Here is a 22,609-nt window from a genome sequence, read left to right as displayed (position 1 = left end):
AGTAATGGGAACTGGCTGGTACAGTAGGTTGCGTATACTGTCTTAAGGTAGATATAGATGATTGCCATTGGGCACTCATCCTCATTCTCTTTACAGATGGAATCTACATTTACTGTCTTGTATACCTCTATATTCTCAAATTTCTCTAATATTTTCTCATAACTTGTATTCTGTTTTGACAACATGGATTAGCATTGTTTATTGCAACACTGTAGTGATTTGATATGATGAGTGCCAATTCTGTATGGAGTACATATCTCACTGTTTTTCTTTCAAATGCTTTCACCTTTTAAGTGCAGAAAACACTGTCAGAAAGGGTGGTGGAAGCTGATTCAGTCGTAACTTTCAAAAGAAATTGGATATATACTTGAAAATTACTTATTCACATGACTATGGAAAAAGAACAGGGCAGTGGGTAGCTAATTGGATAGCTCTTTCCATAAACATGATGCGCCAAATGGCCTGTTCTATGTAGTACCTATGAGCAATGTCACAAAGGTGGAATCTTAACAGCAGATGTTGGTCATTTGGCCCAGCTGGTCCATGCCAGTGTTTATGCTTCACACAAGCCTCCTCCCAACCCTCTTCATTTTACTCTTATCAACATAACCTTTTATTCCTTTCTCCCTTGTGCTTACCTAGTTACCCCTTTAAGGCATCTGTGCTATTTGCCTTAACTGCTCCTTGTGGTAACAAGTTCCAGAGATTGGTTACAATATGGGCAAAGAGGTTTTTCCTAAATCGCTATTAGAGACTATCTTATATTTATGGCTCCTAACTTTGGTCTTCCCACAAGTGGATACATGTTCTCTATGATTAATCTATCAAACATTTCCATAATCTTAAAAGAACTGTATCAGGTCACCCCTCAGCCTTCTCTTTCCAAGAGTAAAGAGCCCCAGCCTGTTCAGTCTTTCCTGATAGGTATAACCACTCACTCAGTTGTAAATCAGTTCTGTAAATCTTTTTTGCACCTTCTCCAATTCCTCTATATTGGGGTGTCCAACGTTTTCGCATGGGGCCACATTACAATTTTTGTCCTACATAAGGGTAAGTGAGAGAATTTTGGAAAGATAAAGGCATTAATAATTTATCTTGCGATCAAAATAATAAAATGGCATTTTTGTGAAGAAGCTAAAGTGAAAAGACGAATTTATTGACTTACTTTCTTGTCACTCTTTTGAACATTGATATAGTGATATACCAGGCATTGTTTTTGCTTGCATTAGTACTCAGTCTTTGCCCACACACTTGACGTAGCGGTGTGGAGTATTCCAGGTGGATAACCATCTGTCAGGAGTTCTGTCATCTCTTCCCACTCTGTCTCTCCCTCCCCTATCTGCATCTCATTCCTCCCTCCCTCTCCCGCTCCACCCCCTCTCTACCCCCTCTCTCTCTCCCCTCCACTCTCTCCCTCTCTCTCTCTCCCCCCCTCTCTCCCCCCTCACTCCCCCTTCACTCCCCTCCGTCTCTCCCCCCCCACCCCTGTCTCTCCCCCCTCCCCTCCTGTGTTTCCCCCCCCCCGTCTCTCCCATCTACCCCCCCCCCCCCCACCGGTCTCTCTCTCTCTCTCTCTCTCTCTCTCTCTCTCTCTTCCCCCCCCCCCCCCCCCCGGTCTCTTCACACCCCCCCCATCTCCTTCCCCCCCCCCCCCCCCCCCCCCCGTCTCTCTCTCTCCACCACCCCCCCCCCCCCCCGTCTCCCTCTCTCTTTCCACCACCGCCCCCGTCTCCCTCTCTGTCTCCACCCACCCCCCCCCCGTCTCCCTCTCTTTCCCCTCTCTCTCTCTCTTCCGTCCCGTCTCTCTCTCTCTCCCTCTCCCCCCCCACCCCCCACCGGTCTCTCTCTCTCTCTCTCTCCCCCCCCGGTCTCTTCACACCCCCCCCCATCTCCTTTCCCCCCCCCCCCCCGTCTCCCTCTCTCTCTCCACCCCCCCCCCCCCGTCTCCCTCTCTCTCTCCACCACCGCCCCCGTCTCCCTCTCTGTCTCCACCCACCCCCCCCCCCCCCCCGTCTCCCTCTCTTTCCCCTCACTCTCTCTCTTCCGTCCCGTCTCTCTCTCTCTCCCTCTTCCCCACCCCCCTCTCTCTTTCTCTCTCCTTCTCCTCCCCCCCCCCCCCCCCGTCTCTCTTGCCCATCTCTCTTTTTACCCCCCTCTCTGTCTCTACACCCCTCTCTCTCTCTCTCTCTGTCTCTCTCTCTGTCTCTCTCTCTGTCTCTCTCTCTGTCTCTCTCTCTGTCTCTCTCTCCGTCTCTCTCTCCGTCTCTCTCTCTCCGTCTCTCTCTCTCTCCGTCTCTCTCTCTCTCCGTCTCTCTCTCTCTCCGTCTCTCTCTCTCTCCGTCTCTCTCTCTCTCCGTCTCTCTCTCTCTCCGTCTCTCTCTCTCTCCGTCTCTCTCTCTCCGTCTCTCTCTCTCCGTCTCTCTCTCTCCGTCTCTCTCTCTCCGTCTCTCTCTCTCCGTCTCTCTCTCTCCGTCTCTCTCTCTCTGTCTCCCCCTCTCTCTCTCCCTCTCTCAGTGTGTGTCTTCCGCTCACCCCTCTCACTGCCTGCTCTCTGTTCCCCGCTCTTCATTCTCCGTGTGTGCCCTCACCTTAAATGCAGATGATAGAGGAAGGCTGTGAATGCCAATCTCCGCTGGGTGCAGCCATGTTGTGTGGGAGCAAAGTCCTAACAAACTTATAGCTGCTTGCTGAGGTGCCTGATATTCTGGCAGTTCATACCCGTGGGCTGGATGGAAACCTTTGAAGGGCCGGACTCTGGCTCACGGGCCATATGTTGGACAAACATGCTGAATATCCTTTTTATAATATGGAGACTAGAACTGTGCACAATACTCTAAGTGTGGCCGAACCAAGATTCTACACAAGTTTAATATAACTTATCTGCTTTATAAATAGAGGTATTGAGTACAAAAGCAGGGAAGTTATGCTGAACCTTTATGAAGTTATGGTTAGGCCACAACTAGAAAATGGCGTCCAGTTCTGGTCACCACACGTTAGGAAGGATGCGAGTGTCCTTGAAAGAGTGCAGAGGAGATTTACCAGAATGGCTCCAGGGATGAGGGATTTTAGCTATGTTGGAGTTGTACCCAGGTTGGAGAAGCTGAGATTGTTCTCCTTGGAGCAAAGGAGATTGAGGGGAGATTTGTTAGAGGTGTACAAGATTATGACAGGTTTGTAAAGGCCAGACAAAGGAAGGCTGTTCTCATTGGTGAATGATACAGGGACTAGGGGACACATACTTAAGGTTTTGGGCAAGAGATACAGGGAGGATGTGAGGAAAACGTTTTTTGCAGCAACTGGTAATGACCTGAATGTGCTGCCTACGAGGTTGGTGGAAGTGGAGATGATGAGGAAAATAAACTTACAGGGCTATTGGAATAGAGCAGGGGAATTGGACTGATTGGATTGCTCCACAGAGAGCTGGCATGGGTTTGATGGGCCGAATGGCCACCTTCTGTGCCATTATGACCCCATGTCTCTATGAATTCTATCTCTCTAGAAATTAGTCCCAGTGTTTTGTTTTTTTAATGGCCTTATTAACCTGGTTGTTGATTTTAGTGATTTGCAGTGACTCTCTTGGTCCATGTGGTTATGCCTTCCCTTGTGCCTACTGCCGTTGTGTTTTGACCTCCTGACTGATCCTGGCAACAGAAAGCTGGAGAGGGGAACTGCAGCGAAAGGATCGTGAGGCTAGGGGAACTGTAGAGATGTGGCACACTACAAAAACTTAAAGGAGGAACATGGTTCGATGGGAACTGAGAAGGAGATGAGAAGCCTGGACTTGCTTAGAAGGGATGCAGCAGAGGATAGGGAGGGGGGAAGGGGAAGGGGGGTGCGGGAGTCCAAAGCGGTAGCTGAGATGGCAGGCAGTAAAGAGAGAAGCAGAACTTGGATTGGAAGACATGACAGCCTTTTACAAATTGCTGCTGGCTGACTTAATTAATAAACTCGCATCTTTGATTAATTATTCATTTTATACTATATTAAATATGGGCTCTTGAAGTTTACATACTACTGATGTTAGGCTGAGTAAGCTAAAGTTAAAAAACTGAGCTGTTGCATTATCAACCCTTCAGTTCTGTGGCACGCTTCCATATCTAAGGATTTTTGAAAGATTGTGATCATAACCTCTTCTATTGCCTTTTTGTTTTCCCTCAGCACTAAAACATGCATTCCATCCTGCCACAGACAACCCCATTCCCACACTCACACCTTTGGAAAGCAAACCGACGCCTTGGGCAGAATTTTACTAGCCCCATGGAGACGGGAATGGAGGCGGGAGGGTGGTGGGGCAGGTCGGTAAAATGGCATGGGGCTGACTCCCTGATATCTTCCTGCCGTTGACCAATTTTACCAGATATGAGCATCAAGACGAAGCAGTGACAAAGCAAATGCATGCTATGCACAAAACTCTTAATATATATTAGGGATTATTAGTGAAATTCCTATGACATTGCTCACCAAAATTTGGAAGATGTGCTGTTTCCTAGGAATAGTGGTGCAATGCCACATATCATGTATTATTAACTGGGCCACTGATTTAAGGTTACTGTTTTTATTGTATAGCATTTTGGATTTTCATTGGTGGTTGGGATTGAACCCCGATGAAAGGTCATCAAGCTGAAACGTTAACTCTGTTTCTCTCTCCACAGTTGCTACCTGACCTGAGTATTTCCAGCATTTTCTGTTTTTATTTCAGGTTTCCAGTATTTGCAGTACTTTGCTTTTGTATAAATATGAAGGTTGGGGTAGCATGCAGCAAAAACAACATACTTATATTGGGAGATTTTAATCTTCACATAGACTGGGAGAAGAACAGCTGATGTAGTAAAGGCAATGAATTTCTAGAATATATTCAAGACAGTTTTCTAGAACAATATTTTAGAACCAAGAAAGGACTAGGTCATACTAGATTTATTGATGAATAACGTCAGCAATTAGATGCACATAGTCTATAGTTAATCAGTTTAACATCCAGTGCTGGGATGCTACTGAATGTACCATCAGAGATAATGTGACTTAGCACTTGGGCACATATCAGTTGTTGAAAGAGAATCAACATGGATTTGTGAAGGGTCATGCATTACTAACCTAGTTGTTTTTTTTGAGGAGGTCACTAACATGTGGATAGGGGAGTATTTATGGATGTTGTCTGTATGGATTTCCAGAAGGCTTTGGTAAGGTTCCGGGCAAGAGATTATTTGTAAAACTGAGAGCGCAGAGAATTGGAGGTAACCTTGTGACATGGGTCAACAGTTGGCTAGGAGATAGGGTTAAAGGGTTTGTTCTCTGGGATATGATGACAAGTGATCTCTCAGGAATCTGTATTAGTGTCTCAGGTTTTCACCATTTATATCAGCGGCAGCAGTGAGAGGTTAAAGAGCGGGTTTGTCAGGGAGCAGCGGCAGCGTCAGTAGCAATGGAGAGAGGTTAAAGAGCAGGTCTGTGAGGGAGCAGCAGCAGCGGTGAGAGGTTAAAGAGCAGGTCTGTGAGGGAGCAGCAGCAGTGGTGAGAGGTTAAAGAGCAGGTCTGTGAGGGAGTAGCAGCAGCGGTGAGAGGTTAAAGAGCAGGTCTGTGAGGGAGCAGCAGCAGCGGTGAGAGGTTAAAGAGCGGGTCTGTGAGGGAGCAGCAGCAGCGGTGAGAGGTTAAAGAGCAGGTCTGTGAGGGAGCAGCAGCAGCGGTGAGAGGTTAAAGAGCGGGTCTGTGAGGGAGCAGCAGCAGCACCGAGACGTTAAAGAGCTGGTTTGTCAGGGAGCAGCAGCAGGAGCGAGAGGTTAAAGAGCGGGTCTGTCAGGGAGCAGCAGCTGGAGCGAGAGGTTAAAGAGTGGGTTTGTCAGGGAGCAGCAGCAGGAGCGAGAGGTTAAAGAGTGGGTCTGTCAGGGAGCAGCAGCAGTAGCGAGAGGTTAAAGAGCAGGTCTGTGAGGGAGCAGCAGTAGTGAGAGGTTAAAAAGTCTGTGCGTTCTGAACTGGCTGACAACATTCTAAAGAAAATCAAGTGTGACATCAGTGGAAAGCAGATAATTGATTGGGTGGCGTGTATTTTCTTTCCTTTACATTATTTTCTCAAAACTCATTCATTAGTAGTAGAAAAGTTTATTAGTAGTACCAAGTTTTATTTGTATATAAGTTATTATATATAAGTATATTGGTTTATAAATAGCAGCGTTTCTTTGTAGTGCCAAGATTTATTATCTAATAGATAGATAAATAGTAGGTCTGCGGTAACCTTTGGAGTGCACATCCGTACTATGTGGGAACTTCAAGACGCTTCCCGTATCCTGAAAAGCCATATGTGCAGGAAGTGTTGTCAGTTACAGCAGCTCGAGCTCTGGGTTTTGGAACTTGAGGCAACAGTTGGCATCACTGGGGCACATCTGTGAGGTTGTGAGCTTTGTAAATAACAAGTTTATAGATGTACTAAAAACAGAAAGTGCCAGAAATAGCAGGTCAGGCAGCATCTGTGGAGAGAGAGAAGTTTCAGATTTTCAGCATCTGCAGTATTTTGCTTTTTAGTTTATCAATGTGGTATACAGGGTGCAGGGAGAGAGGGAATGGGTGATTGCCAGGCAGCCAAGAAGAAACAGGTGGTGCAGGAGACCCCTGAGTGCATCTCACTCTCCAACCAGTATTCAGTTCTGAATACTGAGGAAAGTAATGGTTCACCTGGGGAGTGCAGCCAGAGCCAAGATCATGGCACCACAGATAGCTCAGCTGCACAGGGGGGTACAGGGAAGACCGGAAGAGCAAAAGTGATGGGAGATGCAATAGTTAAGGGAATAGACAGGCGTTTCTGCGGCTGCAGACATGAATCTAGGATGGTGTGTGCCTCCTGGTGCCAGGGTCAAGGATGTCACTGAATGGCTGCAGAGCACCTTGATGGGGGAGAGTGAACAGCCAGCAGTCATGGTCCACATTGGTAAGAACGGGGATGTAGTCCTGCAGAAAGAGTTTCGGGAGCTAGATAAGAAATTAGCAGGCAGGACCTCAAAAGTGGTAAGCTCCAGTTTACTCCCAGTACCACCTGCGAGTGAGTATAGAAATAGAAGGATAGAGCAGGTGAATGCATGGCTAGAAAGATGGTGCAGGCGGGAGGGCTTTAGATTTTTGGGACACTGGGAGCAGTTCTGGAGAAGATGGGACGTGTACAGGCCCGAAGGGTTGCACTTGGACAGAGCTGGGACAAATTTTCTTGCGGGGTGATTTGCTAGTGCTATTGGGGAAGATTTTAAACTAACTTGGTAGGGGTGTGGGAACCAGGAGATAATACAAGAGAGGAACACCAAGGTACACAGAGAATTGAGACAGACAGATAGCACTAGAGTACAAAATAGTAAAGTATTAGGTGGGGTCAGAGTGAGTGTGTTCTGCAGTACTGGAGAAGAGGGTAGTTCTGCACTGGAAGGAAGTGGACTGAGAAGGACTATGTGGAATGCAAAGAAAGGATTACAATACATGTGCATAAATGCATGAAGTGTGGTGAATAAGGTTAGTGAGCTACAAGCAGAAATAGCAGTATGATGCAGTGGCAATAACAGAAATGTGGCTAAAAAATGGTGAGGACTGAGCGCTTAATATATGAGGATATAAAGCGTTCAGAAAAGATAAAAAAGGGAGGTGGGGTGGCAGTACTGATTAGGAAAGACATTGTAGTGTTGGAAAGAGGGACTGTCCTTGAGGGGGCAAGGACAGAATCCATTTGGTTAGAGTTGTGAAGCAAAAACGGTATGGTCACACGACTGGAGCTATTCTATAGGTCTCCAAATAGTGAGAGAGATAGAGGAGCAAATCTGTAGGGAAATGACTCAGATGTACAAGAACTATAGAATGGTCATATTGAGGGACTTTACCTAAATACTGATTGGGATAATGTTAGAGTAAAGGGACAAGAGGGGGAGGAATTTCTGAATTATGTTGAGGAGAACTTCCTTGATCAGCATTTTCTCAGCCCACCTAGAAAGGAGGCATTGCTGCATCTGGTGCTGGGAAATGAGATGGGCCAAGTGGACCAAGTGTCTGTGGGGGAGCACTCGGGTAACAGTGCTCATCATATCTTGAGGTTTAGACTAGTAATGCAGAAAGCGAGGAACAAAATAGGTAGAATGTCTAGATTGGAAGAGGCCTAATTTCAATGCGATGAGAAGGGACCTACCCAGGGTAAAACGGAACCAAAGACTGGCTGGAAGAGCTGTATCAGAACAATGGGTTCAAGTGCATATTCAAGTATTTTTTTTAAATGCAATGAGCGTTTCCGCCTCTACCGCCCATTCAGGCAGTGAATACCAGACCCCCACCACCCTCTCTGGTTGAAAACATTTCTCCTCAACTCCCCGCTAATCCTTTTGCCAATTACTTGAAATCTATATCCCCTGGTTATTGACTTCTCTGCTAAGGAAAATAAATCCTTCCTATCCACAGTATCTTGGCCCTTCATGATTTTATGATTGGTTGGCATCCTTCCATCTACGAAAGATGGTGGACACGCAGCAAACAATCCATTTAAGTGGAGTTCCAAAGAAGGGTCACATACCCGAAATGTTAACTCTGCTTCTCTCTCCACAGATGCTGCCAGACCTGCTGAGTATTTCCAGCATTTCTTGTTTTTATTTCAGATTTCCAGCATCCACAATATTTTGCTTTTATTTTACCATTTAAGTGGGGTGTCTTCTCTTGGTGCACCTTTGATGGCTGTGAAGGCCAGGCCTTGAGAGGCAGGTTCTGCCACAAGTGCTGCACGTGAAGCTGCCAAGTGATGCTGTGAATTGTTGTTTTTGATATTGGCGCCTGTTGCCAAGCTGCTGTAGAAATTGGTCATCCACAGGATGTGTTGTCATTTCCCTCTTTTGCCGACTAGTGACTCCCAGGTGCGACAGTCGACATTTAGCACCTTCTTGTCTTGCTTGCAAACATCCTTGAAGCAGAGCTTTGGGCACCCCACTGGTCATCTGGCCCCGGGACAGGACAGTTTGCATTAACTTGGCTTGGATTCCCTTACGTTTAGGAGGTTGAGGGTGATCTACTGGTGGTATTTTAAAAGGATTCAATAGGGTAGGACAGAGAAACTATTTCATTTGGTGGAGAATCTAGAACAAGAGAATATAATCTTAAAATTATGCTATTTAGGAGTGGAATCAGAAACACTTTTTTTTGCAAAAATGATAGTTGAGATCTCACTCCCCAAAAAGTTTAATGCTGGATCAGTTGAAAATTTCAAGACTGAGATTGATAGATTTTTGTTAATTAAGGGTATCAAGAGATATGCAGCAAAGGTGGGTAATGCAGTTGAGGTACAGATCAACTATGATCTAATTGAATGGTGAAACAGATCTGAGGGGCTGAATGACCTCCTGCAGTTCCTGTGTTCTTTTGTTTAGTTGCATAAGGTTGAGACCTGGACTTTGAGTAGCATATGGGAGATGTCTCCTCGAATTTGATCAAACTAGATGTAGGGTCTTGGGTTTAGCAGCACATGGATGCTGGTAGTATCTGGGGTTTGGCAGTGCTGAGGAAGGAAAAGGGAGCCTGATGGGTATCGTCTTCTGTGGATTTCACCAGTTCCTAGCATGAGAGGCCTCCTACTGGCCCAAAACTGGTTTTTGTTATTGTATGTATTTTTATTGTATTTGTTAACTGTAATCATAGCTAGTCAGCAAATACATCTTTAACCTTGAGAACTAGCTTTAGGCCAATGGCTGGAAATGGGGCAAGACAAGTTTGTTTTTATTCGTTCGTGGGATGTTGGCATTGCTGGCAAGGCCAGCATTTGTTGCCCATCCCTATTTGCCCTTGGGAAGATAGTGGTGAGTTTCTTTCTTGAACTGCTGCAGTTCATCTGGTGTGGGTACACCCACAGTGATGTTAGGGCGGGAATTCCAGGATTTTAATCCAGTGACAATGAAGGAACGGCGATATATTTACAATTCAGGATGGTGTGTGGCTTGAAGTAAAATTGCAGATGGTGGTATTCTCACGTGTCTGCTGCCCTTGTCCTTCTAGGTGGTAGAGGTCGTGGGTTTGGAAGGTGCTGTCGAAGGAGGCCAGGTAGGGCAGTAAACGTTGAGGTGGACTCGTGCAGGCAGGGTCTAGGAGAGCAACACAAGAGTGGCTGAGAAGCAAACGAAGACAAGGAGAAAGTAAAACAGCAACAAGAAGATAACTGAGACAGAAAAAGGATTGCATTTATATAGTATCTTCACAACTTCAGGGTGTCCCAAAGATCTTTGCAGCCAATGAAGTACTTTTTGAAGTCTAGTCACTGTTGAAGAAGTCACTGTTGAAGAAGAGCGTATCCTGTGACTTGACCTAAGTCATATCAAGGGAGATTCACTGGTATATTTTAAAATGGTATAGTGGACCATGGTGTAGAATCATTACTTGCCGACTGATAGGAGTATCTTTTGTAGCAGTGCAATAGTTAGAAATAGATATTGTAGATATGGTTTCCAATGTTTGTGGAATGTTTTTGTACAAAAGGCTAAAATTGGCTTTTTGATTATTATTTTTTATTTTTATTTAGAGATACAGCACTGAAACAGGCCCTTCGGCCCACCAAGTCTGTGCCGACCATCAACCACCCATTTATACTAATCCTACATTAATCCCATATTCCTACCACATCCCCACCTGTCCCTATATTTCCCTACCACCTACCTATACTAGGGGCAATTTATAATGGCCAATTTAGCTACCAACCTGCAAGTCTTTGGCTGTGGGAGGAAACCGGAGCACCTGGCGAAAACCCACGCAGACACAGGGAGAACTTGCAAACTTCACACAGGCAGTACCCAGAATTGAACCCGGGTCGCTGGAGCTGTGAGGCTGCGGTGCTAACCACTGCGCCACTGTGCCGCCCGCTATTATGTATTATTAATCATGCAGGAAATTCTCGTGGGCTGTAATTTGGTTCACGGTGATTAAGGTTCACCTAGAATTTTTTAATCTCATTGGTTCTTGAGTCAAAAATAGCATGTTTTTGCAGACATGTGAAATAATTGCATGTTTTAATAATTCGGTAACATATTTCCTGTTTGCCACAGTGGGTTGTTACCACTCAAAATATTAGTAACTATGTTGGTGCTTCTGATGGAATCTATGATAATAATAATGCTCAGTTGCTTGTCTGGACTAAAAAGCAAAATACTGCAAATGCTGGAAATCTGAAACACAAACAAGAAATGCTGGAAATACTGAGCAGGTCTGGCAGCATCTGTGGAGAGAGAAGCAGAGCCAATGTTTCAGGAGAGTGACCCTTCTTCAGAGTCACTGACCTGAAACATTGGCTCTGCTTCTCTCATCACAGATGCTGCCAGACCTGCTGAGTATTTCCAGCATTTCTTGTTTATGTGCCTGTCTGGACTGTTTTGATTGGTCACTTTAAGCAACTGTTGGTGGGTTTATTTGGTGGGCGGTGCCTGGCACACATACAGGCACATGGGGCGCACGGCGAACTGGAGTGTGTGATGCACTTGTGACTGTCAATGGTTGATAGTGGCAGCGGCAGGGTTGAAGAGAGGGTTGCTGGAGAAGAAAAACAATGTAAGGTGAGGGGAGTCCAACATCAAAGTTACCCTGGCTGGAGAGATTGTTTCTGTGAGGGATGGGATGGGATTAATTGGAAGGATGGGGATGGCAAGAGGGGGAAGGGGATGGCATGGGAGGGATGGAAGGAATGGGATAGAGATGGCATGGGAGTGAGGGGATTGGCTAGGAGGGGTGGCATGCGAGGGATGGATGTGATGATGGAATTGATTAAGCATGGCAAAATGGCGGGGACAATTATTTGACACAATTTATTATTCGAAACCTATTCCTTGTGCTAAAAAGGAAGATTCACTAGATTTGAATGAAAAAGTTTTAGAAAAGCTGTCAGTTGAATTAAAAGAATATATTAGTTTTGATTCTATACACAAAGGAAATGATAGTCTGTACTCAGGGTCAGCAACCTTAATAACGAGCCAATTTTAAACTTAAGTCAAAAACACATTCGGCTGAAGTTTACAGAGGCCCCGACGTCGGGGGTCCTGGTGGTGGGGGCGGGGGCGCCGGGCGCCGGAAAATGTCTCCGGCAGAGGCCTGCCATGGGGCAGCCATTAACATGTTTAAATCCATTAAAATTAATTAATTAATCAGACCCGCACCTCCGTCCTCCATCCCGCTGCGATATTGGTGCCGGTGGCCTGCACACCCGCGCCTTCAGGTTCCTATCCGGGGAACCAAGGCGGAACACTGGTGGGGAGTAGGGGAGTAGGGGAGCAGGTAAGTTTCTCAGTGCAGGAGTCGGAGGAGCGGGGTCAAACTAATATTGTTGGTTTGGGAAGGGTTAGAGTATAACATTTATGTACTGGGGGGACGGGGAGATCAGGTGGACAAGGGAAGTGTTTTAGGGGGGAAAGGGCAAGAAATTAATTGCATGGTTATTGTGGGGGGAGGGGAAAATTAAATGTTTTTCACATTTTTTTGTAACCTCTTTAAATATTTAAATTGAATGGAAGGGCTCGAAGCCCTTTAAAAATGGCGTCAGCACCTGCGCAAAGGCTGCTGACACCATTGCCAGGGATGGACTGCCAGCCCCTGCCATGTCATCAGGGTGGGCGGTCCGCTATTTAAATGAGCCACTGCGCTGACTATCGTAGCGGGTCCGCAACGTGCGGTCCGCGCAGGCAGACCGCTAATGTTTTCGTAATTGGCAATGGAAATATAAATTCCAACCCAATATCTTAAGAGTCACAGTGCTGTGACTCAACTGTCAATAATAATGATAAACAAGACAGGAACACACTTATGGATTGTTATGCAATACATTTTTACTGATGCTCATAAATGTACATAGATTAATTTAACGCTAATCAGCTTAAAAAAAGTCTGTCGACCTTAATGTTCCACACAGTATTACTGGTGAATGCTGCAAACCTCTGTTTCTGGTAATTAATTTTTTTGTCGTAAAGAGCTTCAAAACAAGGGCAATAGTTTCTTTATTGATGTATAAGTCTAAGAGCGACTCGCATGTTGGCTAGTGGGAAATACTTACGCCATTAAAGTGATGCCGCATGACGTAATTTTGCTTTGCAGAACAGTGCAACTGTAAGTTGTTATGACTCTTGTTCCAAACAAGTTTTCGATAGAATTTCATATTTTTGAGATTAAACATTTCACAAGTTCTAGCTGTTATCTGCTAAAATATCCATTGCCAAGGAGAATTTTAGATATCTGATATTTTTAAATTAGAAACACATTTAGATAACTATTTTCTAAAAGTTGATGGAGAAAAAAATGGGCTTGATCGATCAAGGTCGGGAGCTGCATGAGTCCTTAATGAGCCATATTCAGCTCTAGAGCCACAGGTTGCAGACCCCTGGTCTATACCCTCCAGGGTTTCTACACAGTCTAACTCCAATGGGCACGCTACTGCACAAATGTAGATTCAAAGTAGGAGCAATTATAATGTTGCTATGAAACTTGAATCCTAAACAAAGACCTTGTCATGGAACAAGGTTGGTGGTTAGGAAGCTGTTTTCTTTGACAAAAGATGCTGTAATCATAACAGGCAGCTTTCAAGGAAATAAAATATTTATTCCACAAATAATATTGAGCCCATCAGATGTAAACCTACCTTTCAACTCAGGAGTGAACAGTTTCCAATTAGACTTTCATATTCTATGGCTATAAACAAGTCACAAAGCCAGACTCTTGGCAAAATTTGTATTTATATTCCGAGACCTGTTTGTGCACATGGACAGCTTTATGTAGCTTTTTCCAGAGTGCTAAGTTTTGATTCCGTTAGTCTTTGGTAAAAGAGTAACTAGAAATCCTGTATTTAAAGAAGTACTTTTGCAATAAAGATACTAATTTGACCGCAGATGTTTTGCAGGTCTCTGTTAGTTGAATAATATTTCTCCTGTACATGTAAAGTTATGCCAGATCTCCGGTTGACTGTGATAGAATTATACTGGTTTTGTGATCTTTCCTGTTCTTGGTGTTAAAGATGAGCAGCACAAGAGACTGCAACTTGTACTAGTTTATTCAATTGTCTGTATGTTTCATTTTGAGCTTGCTGATTAAATCTGTCGATGACTACTATAATTTCATATAGAAAAATGTATCCTCTGAAATGGTGTTTTATTTCTGGAAATTTTAATTTGAAATTTTTGTACTATTAAATGAATGTGCCCAAATATAAGACAAAATAAAAGCCTAATGTGTTATTTTGCTTTTAATTACAATTTGTACTTTACAGTAAATCTAAACACCTTTTTAAAGTTCAAGTATTCAAACAGATTTTTGTTATTTTCAGGGGGAAAAGAACAATGGATTTGATGTCCTTTATCATAATATGAAATATGGTCAAACATCAACAAAAGACTTGGCAGACTTCATAAGAGAAAGGTATTTCATTATTTTTGGGATGTTTCACCACTTTAATTGATCAGTAGAGTTACAAATCTAAATAAAATTCAAATAATTCTGTTACTTTCTGTAAGAAAAAATATGTAAAGAAAAGCAGGCATTGTATTGTATTGCCAATGAATAAATGCAGAATAGGGATTGTAAATACCAGAAGGTGATTTCAGTACAAGTATATTACATCTATAAGAGACTTTTTTATTCATTCATGGGATGTGGGGATTGCTGGCAAGACCAGCATTTATTGTCTATCCTTAATTGCCCATAGGAAGGTGGCAAGCTGCTTTCTTGAACTGCTGCACTCCATGTGGCATAAATACACCCACAGTGCTGTTCAGGAGGGAGTTCCCAGATTTTGACCCGGGAACAGTGATATATTTCCGAGTTAGGATGGTGTGTGACTTGGAGGGGAACTTGCATGTGGTGGTGTTCCCATGCGCCTGCTGCCTTTGTACTTCTGGGTAGCAGAGGTCATGGGTTTGGAAGGTGCTGTTGAAAGAGCCTTGATGAGTGGCTACAGTGCACATTGTAGATGGTACACACTGCTGCCACTGTGCGCCAGTGATGGACGGAGTGATTATTTGAGGTGGCAAATAGGATGCCAATCAAATGGACTGCTTTGCCTTGGATAGTGTTGAGCTTCTTGAGTGTTGATGGAGCTACACTCATCTAGGTAAGTGGTAAGTATTCCATCACACTCTCGACTTGTGCATTTGTAGATGGTGGACAGGCTTTGGGAAGTGAGTTACTTGCTGCAGAATTCCCAACCTCTGACCCATTCTTGTAATTTTTATTTGTTCATGTGGTGTGAGCATCGCTGGCAAGGCCAGCATTCTTTGCCCATCCCTAATTGTCCCTGAGCAGGTTGTGGTGAGGGATCTTTCGATCCACCACAATCTATATGGTATAAATACACAAACAGTGTTGTTCGGAAGAGAGTTCTAAGTTTTTGACCCAGTGACAGTGAAGAAACGGCGATGTATGTCCAAGTCAGGATGGTGTGTGACTTGGAGAAATTGCAGGTGGTAGTGCTCCCATGCATCTGCTGCCCTTGTTTCCTTGGTGGTAGAGGTTGCGGGTTTGGAGGGTGCTGTCGGAAGTAGCTTGGCAAGTTGCTGAAGTGCACCTTGTAGGCGGTACACACTGCTGCCACTGTACACCAGTAGTGGAGGGATTGACTGTTTAATTTGGTGGATGGGGTGTCGATCAAAGCGGGCTGCTTCGCCTTGGATGGTGAACTTCTTGAGTGTTGTTGGAGCTGCACTCATTCAGGCAGGTGGAGAGTATTCCATCATACTCCTGACTTGTGCCTTGTAGATGCTGGACAGACTTTGGGCAGTCAGGAGGTGAGTTACTCACTACAGAATTCACAGCCTCTGCTCTTGTAGCCACCATATTTATCTAGCAGGTCCAATTAATTTCCTGGTCAGTGCTTGCCCCCAGGATGTGGATGGTGCGATATTTAGTGATGGTAATGCCGTTGAACGTAGGAGGAGATGGTCATTCCCTGCCACTTGTATGTTACTTGCCACTTACCAGCCCATGCCTGAATATTGTCCAGGTCTTGCTGCATGTGAGCATGGATGCTTCAGTATCTGAAGAGTTGTGAATGGTACTGAACACTGTACAATTATCAACAAACATCCCCACTCTGACCTTATGATGGAGGGAAAGTCATTGATGAGACAGCTAAAGATGGTTGGGCCAAGGACACTACCCTGAGGAACTCTTGCAGCGATGCCCTGGGGCCGAGATGATTGGCCTTCAATAACCACAACCATCTTCCTTTTGTGCTAGGTATGACTCTAACCAGTGGAGAGCTTTTCTCTTGATTCCCATTCAATTTTGTGAGGGCTCCTTGATTTCACACTCTGTCAAATGCTACTTTGATATCAAGGGCAGTCACTTTCACCTCACCGTTGGAATTCAGCTGTTATGTCCATGTTTAGACCAAGGATGTAATGAGACCTAGAGCCAAGTAGCCCTGGTGGAACCCAAACTGAGCGTCAGTGAGCAGGTTATTGCTGAGTCAGTACCGCTTGATAGCACTGTTGATGACACCTTCCATTACTTTTCTGATGATTGAGAGTAGACTGATGGGATGGTAATTGGCTGGATTGGATTTGCCTTGCCTTTTGTGTACAGGACATACCTGGGCAATTTTCCACATTGTTGGGTAGATGCCAGTGTTGTAACTGTACTGGAACAGCTTGTGTAGGGATGTGGTATTTATGTGGCTGGTCCAGTTAAGTTTCTGGTCACAGTGTTGACCAAGTTTATTGTTTTAGTGAGGTGCTTACATACAAACCATGCAGTTTCGGGCTCACGTGTAAAGTTTAAATCCATATTCCTATTAATTTGCACATATGTCTTGTGGGAAAGTTACATACGATCATACAATTTAGGAGCAGGAGTAGGCCACTTGGCCCTTCGAGCCTGCTCTGCCATTCAATAAGATCATGGCTGACCTGATTGTAACCTCAACTCCACATTCCTGCCTACCACCTTTCACCACCCCCCTTGCTTATCAAGAATCTTTCTACCTCTGTCTTAAAAATATTCAAAGACTGTGCTTCCACTGCCTTTTGAGGAAGAGAGTTCCAAAGACTCACGACCCTCTGAGAGAAATTTTTTTTCCTCCTCTCTGTCTTAAATGGGAGACCCCTAGTTCTAGATTCTCCCACAAGGGGAAACATCCTTTCCACATCCACCCTGTCAAGACTCCCTCAGGATCTTATAAGTTTCAATCAAGTCGCCTTTTACTCTTCTAAACTCAAGCGGATACAAGCTTAGCCTGTCCAACCTTTCCTCATAAGACAACCCACCCAATCCAGGTATTAATCTAGTAAAACTTCTCTGAACTTCCAATGCATTTACATCCTTCCTTCAATAAGAAGACCAGTACTGTACACAGTACTCCAGATGTGGTCTCACCAATGTCCTGTATACCTGAAACATAACCTCCGTACTTTTGTATTCAATTCCCCTCACAGTAAATGATAACAGCTTTCCTAACTACTTGCTGTACTTGCATATTAATTTTTTGCGATTCATGCACTAGGACACCCAGATCCCTCTGCATGTCAGAGCTCTGCAATCTCTCATCACTAGAATGTGTATTAGGGACAGAGTGAATTAGTGCTTGAATGAATGTGAACTGATCATAGAGAGCCAGCAGGATTTGTAAAGGGTAAGCAATGTCTAACTAACCTGGTTGAATTTTTTGAGAAGGTCACTACTGTGGCAAATAAGGGAGCATCTATTACTTATATTGATTTCACAAAGACATTAGATAAGGTTCCACTCAAGACACTGTTAGGAAAAATGGAAGGACAAGAAATTGGAGGCAACATTTTGAGAGGGATAGAGAATTGGTTATGAAGTACGAGACAGGGTTATGGGTATGCATTCCAATTGGCTGGATGTGACTAGCTGTGTCCCCCGTGGATCTGTACCGGTGCTTCAGATTTTCACTATATAAATGACTTGGATGAAGGAATAGAGAGCTGGATATCCAAATTTGCTGATGACACTAAGTTAGGTGGCATAGTAAGTAGACTTCCCAAGGGAGATTGGGGATTGGGACCGCAGAACTTTGGGATCAGGAATCTCTGAGAGTAAGTGATCAAGAGGGTGGTTTAATCGGCAGATCACTCCTGCTTCACCCAGCTCCATATTCAGAATTAAGTAACTTTTCTGCTGGTCGCTGTTGTGTTGGGTTCATTTCCCTAAGTGCTGCCAGGGATGGCGCTAGTTGCATTAGGGCAAACCGATCATGCAGTGGGACCTTAAACAGGTATTAGGCCTCTTATTTGCATGTGCAAGTGAATTCCAGTTGCAAGTGTGCATGAATTTTCTGCTGCTCTTTTCAGGACTTTGGAGTCCACACAACACCTGACATATGGGTGCTTTGTATCCCAATTTTTAAGCCAGAGTCTTTATTGAAGGATTAGTTACCTCGTGCGATGGAAGGAAAATTTTGTATGAGAGGTCTGGGTGGAAAAATTATAGATGAGGCAATGGGAATTTCAATTAAGCTGAAACCTTTCTGCAACTTGTAGTTTGGGAAACATTACATACGTACGTACATAGATTACAAGTTGAAAAATTATAAAATGCAGCCGATGGCATAAGTGTTGTTCTTCCATTGTTCGATGCAATTGTAAGTATTAGAAGGCTGACTTACTTTGTTCCCAGGCAAGCGACTCATTTTTTTCATGAGTCCTATGCACTGTCACCAGCTTTGCGAGATCTGTGTATGGTTGCCATCTGAAGAAAGGCACCATATGGGACTGGTGAAGAATAATTAATGCTGGGCGGTTGGTAGGACACTGCTGTCCCATAGCTGAAATAGTAATGTATAGCCCCCTAAACAATTCAATTGATTTTTTAAAAAAGAAAATTGTCTTAGATCTAGTAATGTGTAATGAAGCAGGGTTCATAAGCAATGTCATAGTAAAAGGTCCACTGGGAAACAGTGATCATAATACCATTGAATTCCATGTTAAGTTTGAAAGTGACATGCTCCAATCACAAACAAGAATCTTAAACTTAAACAAAGCCAATTACGTAGGCATGAGGGGAGAACTGGCTAAGGTAAATTGGGTAAATAGACTAAAGGGTATGGTGTTAAATGAACAGTGGTAAACCTTTAAAGAAACAGTTCAAAATGTTCAACAAAAATACACTCCATTGAAAAACAAAAACTCAGCCAGAAAGACCCATTCATGGCTCACTCAGGAAGTTAAGGATATTATTCGATTCAAAGCAAAGGTTTACAATGTTGCAAAAAAGAGTAGCAAGTCTGAGGATTGGGATGTTTTAGAAATCAGCAAAGGGCCATCAAAAAGTTGATAAAGGAAAAAATAGAGAGCAGAGTAGTCAGTAACATGAAAACAGATTGTAAGAGCTTTTATAGGTATATCAAAAGGAAGAGAGTAGCTAAAGTAAATGTTGGTCCCTTGGAAGCAGAGACAGGAGAAATTATCATGGGGAATGAGGAAATGGCAGAGGCATTGAACAAATATTTTGCGTCTGTCTTCATAGTAGAAGACACAAGTTCCAAATAGGCAGCAACCTAGGGACTTAAAAAAAAAAGTGAAGAAATTAAGGAAATTCATATCAGCAGAGAAAAAGTATTGGAGAAACTTTTTTTATTTATTTTGTTTAGAGATACAGCACTGAAACAGGCCCTTCGGCCCACCGAGTCTGTGCTGACCAAGAACCACCCATTTATACTAACCCTACAGTAATCCCATATTCCCTATCACCTGCCTACACTAGGGGCAATTTACAACGGCCAATTTACCTATCACCTGCAAGTCTTTGGCAGTGGGAGGAAACCGGAGCACCCAGCGAAAACCCACGCGGTCACAGGGAGAACTTGCAAACTCTGCATAGGCAGTACCCAGAATTGAACTCGGGTCCCTGGAGCTGTGAGACTGCAGTGCTAACCACTGCGCCACTGTGCTGCCCAAGTGCATTGTTAAGACTTCCTTAATAATAGATTCCAGCATTTTCCCAATGACTGATGTTAGACTAACTGGCCTGTAGTTCACTGTTTTCTCTCTCTCTCCTTTCTTGAAAAATGGTGTAACATTTGCCAACTTCAAATCTGATGTGACCGTTCCCGAATCTAAGGAATTTTGGAAAATCATAGCTAGGGCATCCACTATATCTGCAGCTATCTCTTTTAGCAGCTGTCTGTTTAACAAGGCGATTTAATGAACTTGCAGTTTAAAAGGCATCTTTGTCAGGATTTCCAATACCCTACAATTCCAAAGTCACTGAATCCACCTGAGAATTTCTCCCACCATTCTTCCCTGCTCTAATTATATTGAAACAATTACCTAATATTCCCAGTGTCAGCTAACCTCAACTTCTAATTTCTGTTAACTTGTAGCTCATTAATCACCTTGCAGTTAGTTCATGCAGTTATAACCTGGTGTCTTTTCGAGCCTGACGCTGCTCAACTGAACAAAGGGATATGATTCGGTACCAAATCATCTTCCCAAGTTCTTTCTGGCTTTAATTGCGAGAAAATATGCACATGAAGAGGATAAAGTGCCATTTCTTAATAGCTAATAAATGGTTACCTTTTCAGTTTTTTAGTGAATTGAAGAATTTGTGGCCAGTGTGTTCAGTGAGCTTTAAAAATAATTTATTCTACTGGAAATTTTGCTGCAATGTACAGGTTTCACCATTTATTCTTGTTCACCTATCCGAAAAAACCTAAAATACTACAATAAGGTTCCCATTTTAATGGAATGTTTTAAATTTCCGATTATTTGTTTGAAGCCATGAGCGACAACTCAAGGGATCAGTACTTTCAGCTAACAGATTGTTAACTCAATAAAAAGAACCAGTATATGTTTGCACATCAAAGAAAAAAGGCTTTTGTAAGTATTAGCTCATTAAGTAAGTGACTAAAATCTGACAAATCTCCAGGACCTGATGGCCTGCATCCTAGGGTTCTAAAAGAGATAGCTGCAGATATAGTGGATGGGCTAGCTATGATTTCCCAAAGTTCCTTAGATTCAGGAATGGTCCCATCAGATTGGAAGTTGGCAAATATTACACCACTTTTCAAGAAAGGAGGGAGAGAGAAAACAGGGAACTACAGGCCAGTTAGCCAAACGTCAGTATTGGGAAAATGCTGGAATCTATTACTAAGGAAGTCTTAACAATGCACTTAGAAAAGCAGATTATGATTAGAACAAGTCAACATGGTTTTACTAAAGGGTAATCCTGTTTGACAAATTTGTTAGAGTTTTTTGAGGATGTGACTAGTAGGGTAGATAAAGGGGAACCAGTAGATGTAGTATACCTGGATTTCTAAAAGGCATTTGATAAGGTGCCACCCAGAAGGTTAATAGGCAAGATAAGGGCTCATGGAGTTGGGGGTCATGTATTAGCTTGGGTAGATGATTGGTTAACAGATAGGAAACAAAGAATGGATATAAATGGGGCATTTTCAGGTTGTCAGGCAGTAAATAAATGGAGTGCTGCAAGGCTCAGTGCTGGGGCCTTAGCTATTTACAGTCTATATTAATGACTTAGATGAAGTGACAGAGAGTAATGTATCTTAAGTTTGCTGATGATGGAAAGGTAAGCTGTGGGGAGGACACTGAGAGGCTACAAAGAGATATAGATAGATTAAGTGAGTGGGCAACAAGATGGCAGATGGAGTATAATGTAGGGAAGTGTGAAGTTATGCACTTTGGTCATAAGAATAGAAAAACAGAATATTTTTTCAAAGTTGTGCAACTTGTAAGAGTCAACGTTCAAAGAGACTTGGGTGTGCTTGTACAAGGAATGCAGGAAGTTAACATGCAGGTGGTACAAGCACTTAGGAAGGCAAATGGTATGTTGGCCTTTATTGCAAGGGGATTGGAGTAAAGGAATAAGGAAATATTGCTACAATTGTACAGGGTTTTGGTGAGATCACATCTGGAATACTGTGTGTAGTTTTGGTCTCCACACTTAAGAAAAGAAATACTTGCATTGGAGGCAGTGCAGCGAAGATTCACTCGATTGGTCCTTGGGATGAGGGGGTTGCTATGATGAGAGAATAAGTAAATTGGGCCTGTATTCTCTGGAGTTTAGAGGAATGAGAGGTGATTTCATTGAAACATATAAGATTCTGAAGGGGCTGGATAGGCTGGACACTGAGAGATTATTTCCACTAGTCGGGGAATTTAAATCTGGGGCACAGTCGCAGGATAAAGGGCCGATAATTTAGGACTGAGATGAGGAGAAATTACTTCACTCAAAGGTTTGTGAACTTTTGGAATTCGCTACCCCAGAGGGTTGTGGATGCTCCATCGTTGAATACATTTAAGGCTGGGATTGACAGATTTGAGGACTCTCAGGGAATCGAGAGATGTGGCAAGTGGGTGGGAAAGTGGAGTTGAATCCTAAGATCAACCATGATTGTATTGAATGGCGGAGCAGGCTCAATGAGCCATCTGGTCTACTCCTATTTCTTGTGTTCTTGTGTAGAAAATGCTGCAGCAGTTAAATTGAGTTTAATTTGAGTTTAAATAAAACTGCAATGTAAATCTCATAACAAAGGGTAAAATGGCTGTATGCTGTGTGATATTGTTTCTATGGTACTAGTAACTTGAAAGGATGGTTCAGTTCAATATGTGTTCTTTCGCAGTGATTCATCATTCGTTTGATGAGTAGTTGACTGAGAATGTTGTGTGCAGTA

At 43.5% G+C, this 22,609-nt stretch overlaps 1 protein-coding gene across 1 annotated transcript in view; it reads left to right on the top strand.

Annotated features, from left to right (window-relative positions):
• The window catches only part of fcho2 (FCH and mu domain containing endocytic adaptor 2), a 311,078-nt gene that overhangs the window by 68,656 nt on the left and 219,813 nt on the right, over positions 1-22,609 (top strand). Inside the window, exon 2 of the mRNA XM_068029556.1 lies at positions 14,288-14,379. Within this exon, the coding sequence (XP_067885657.1) occupies positions 14,288-14,379 (92 nt within the window). The remainder of the gene's footprint in view (positions 1-14,287; positions 14,380-22,609) is intronic.

This window comes from Heterodontus francisci, chromosome 4, assembly GCF_036365525.1.
Source record: "Heterodontus francisci isolate sHetFra1 chromosome 4, sHetFra1.hap1, whole genome shotgun sequence".
NCBI lineage: Eukaryota > Metazoa > Chordata > Chondrichthyes > Heterodontiformes > Heterodontidae > Heterodontus > Heterodontus francisci.
The sequence above is the reverse complement of the archived record's forward strand: the minus strand, read 5'-3'. Positions and strand labels throughout refer to the sequence as shown.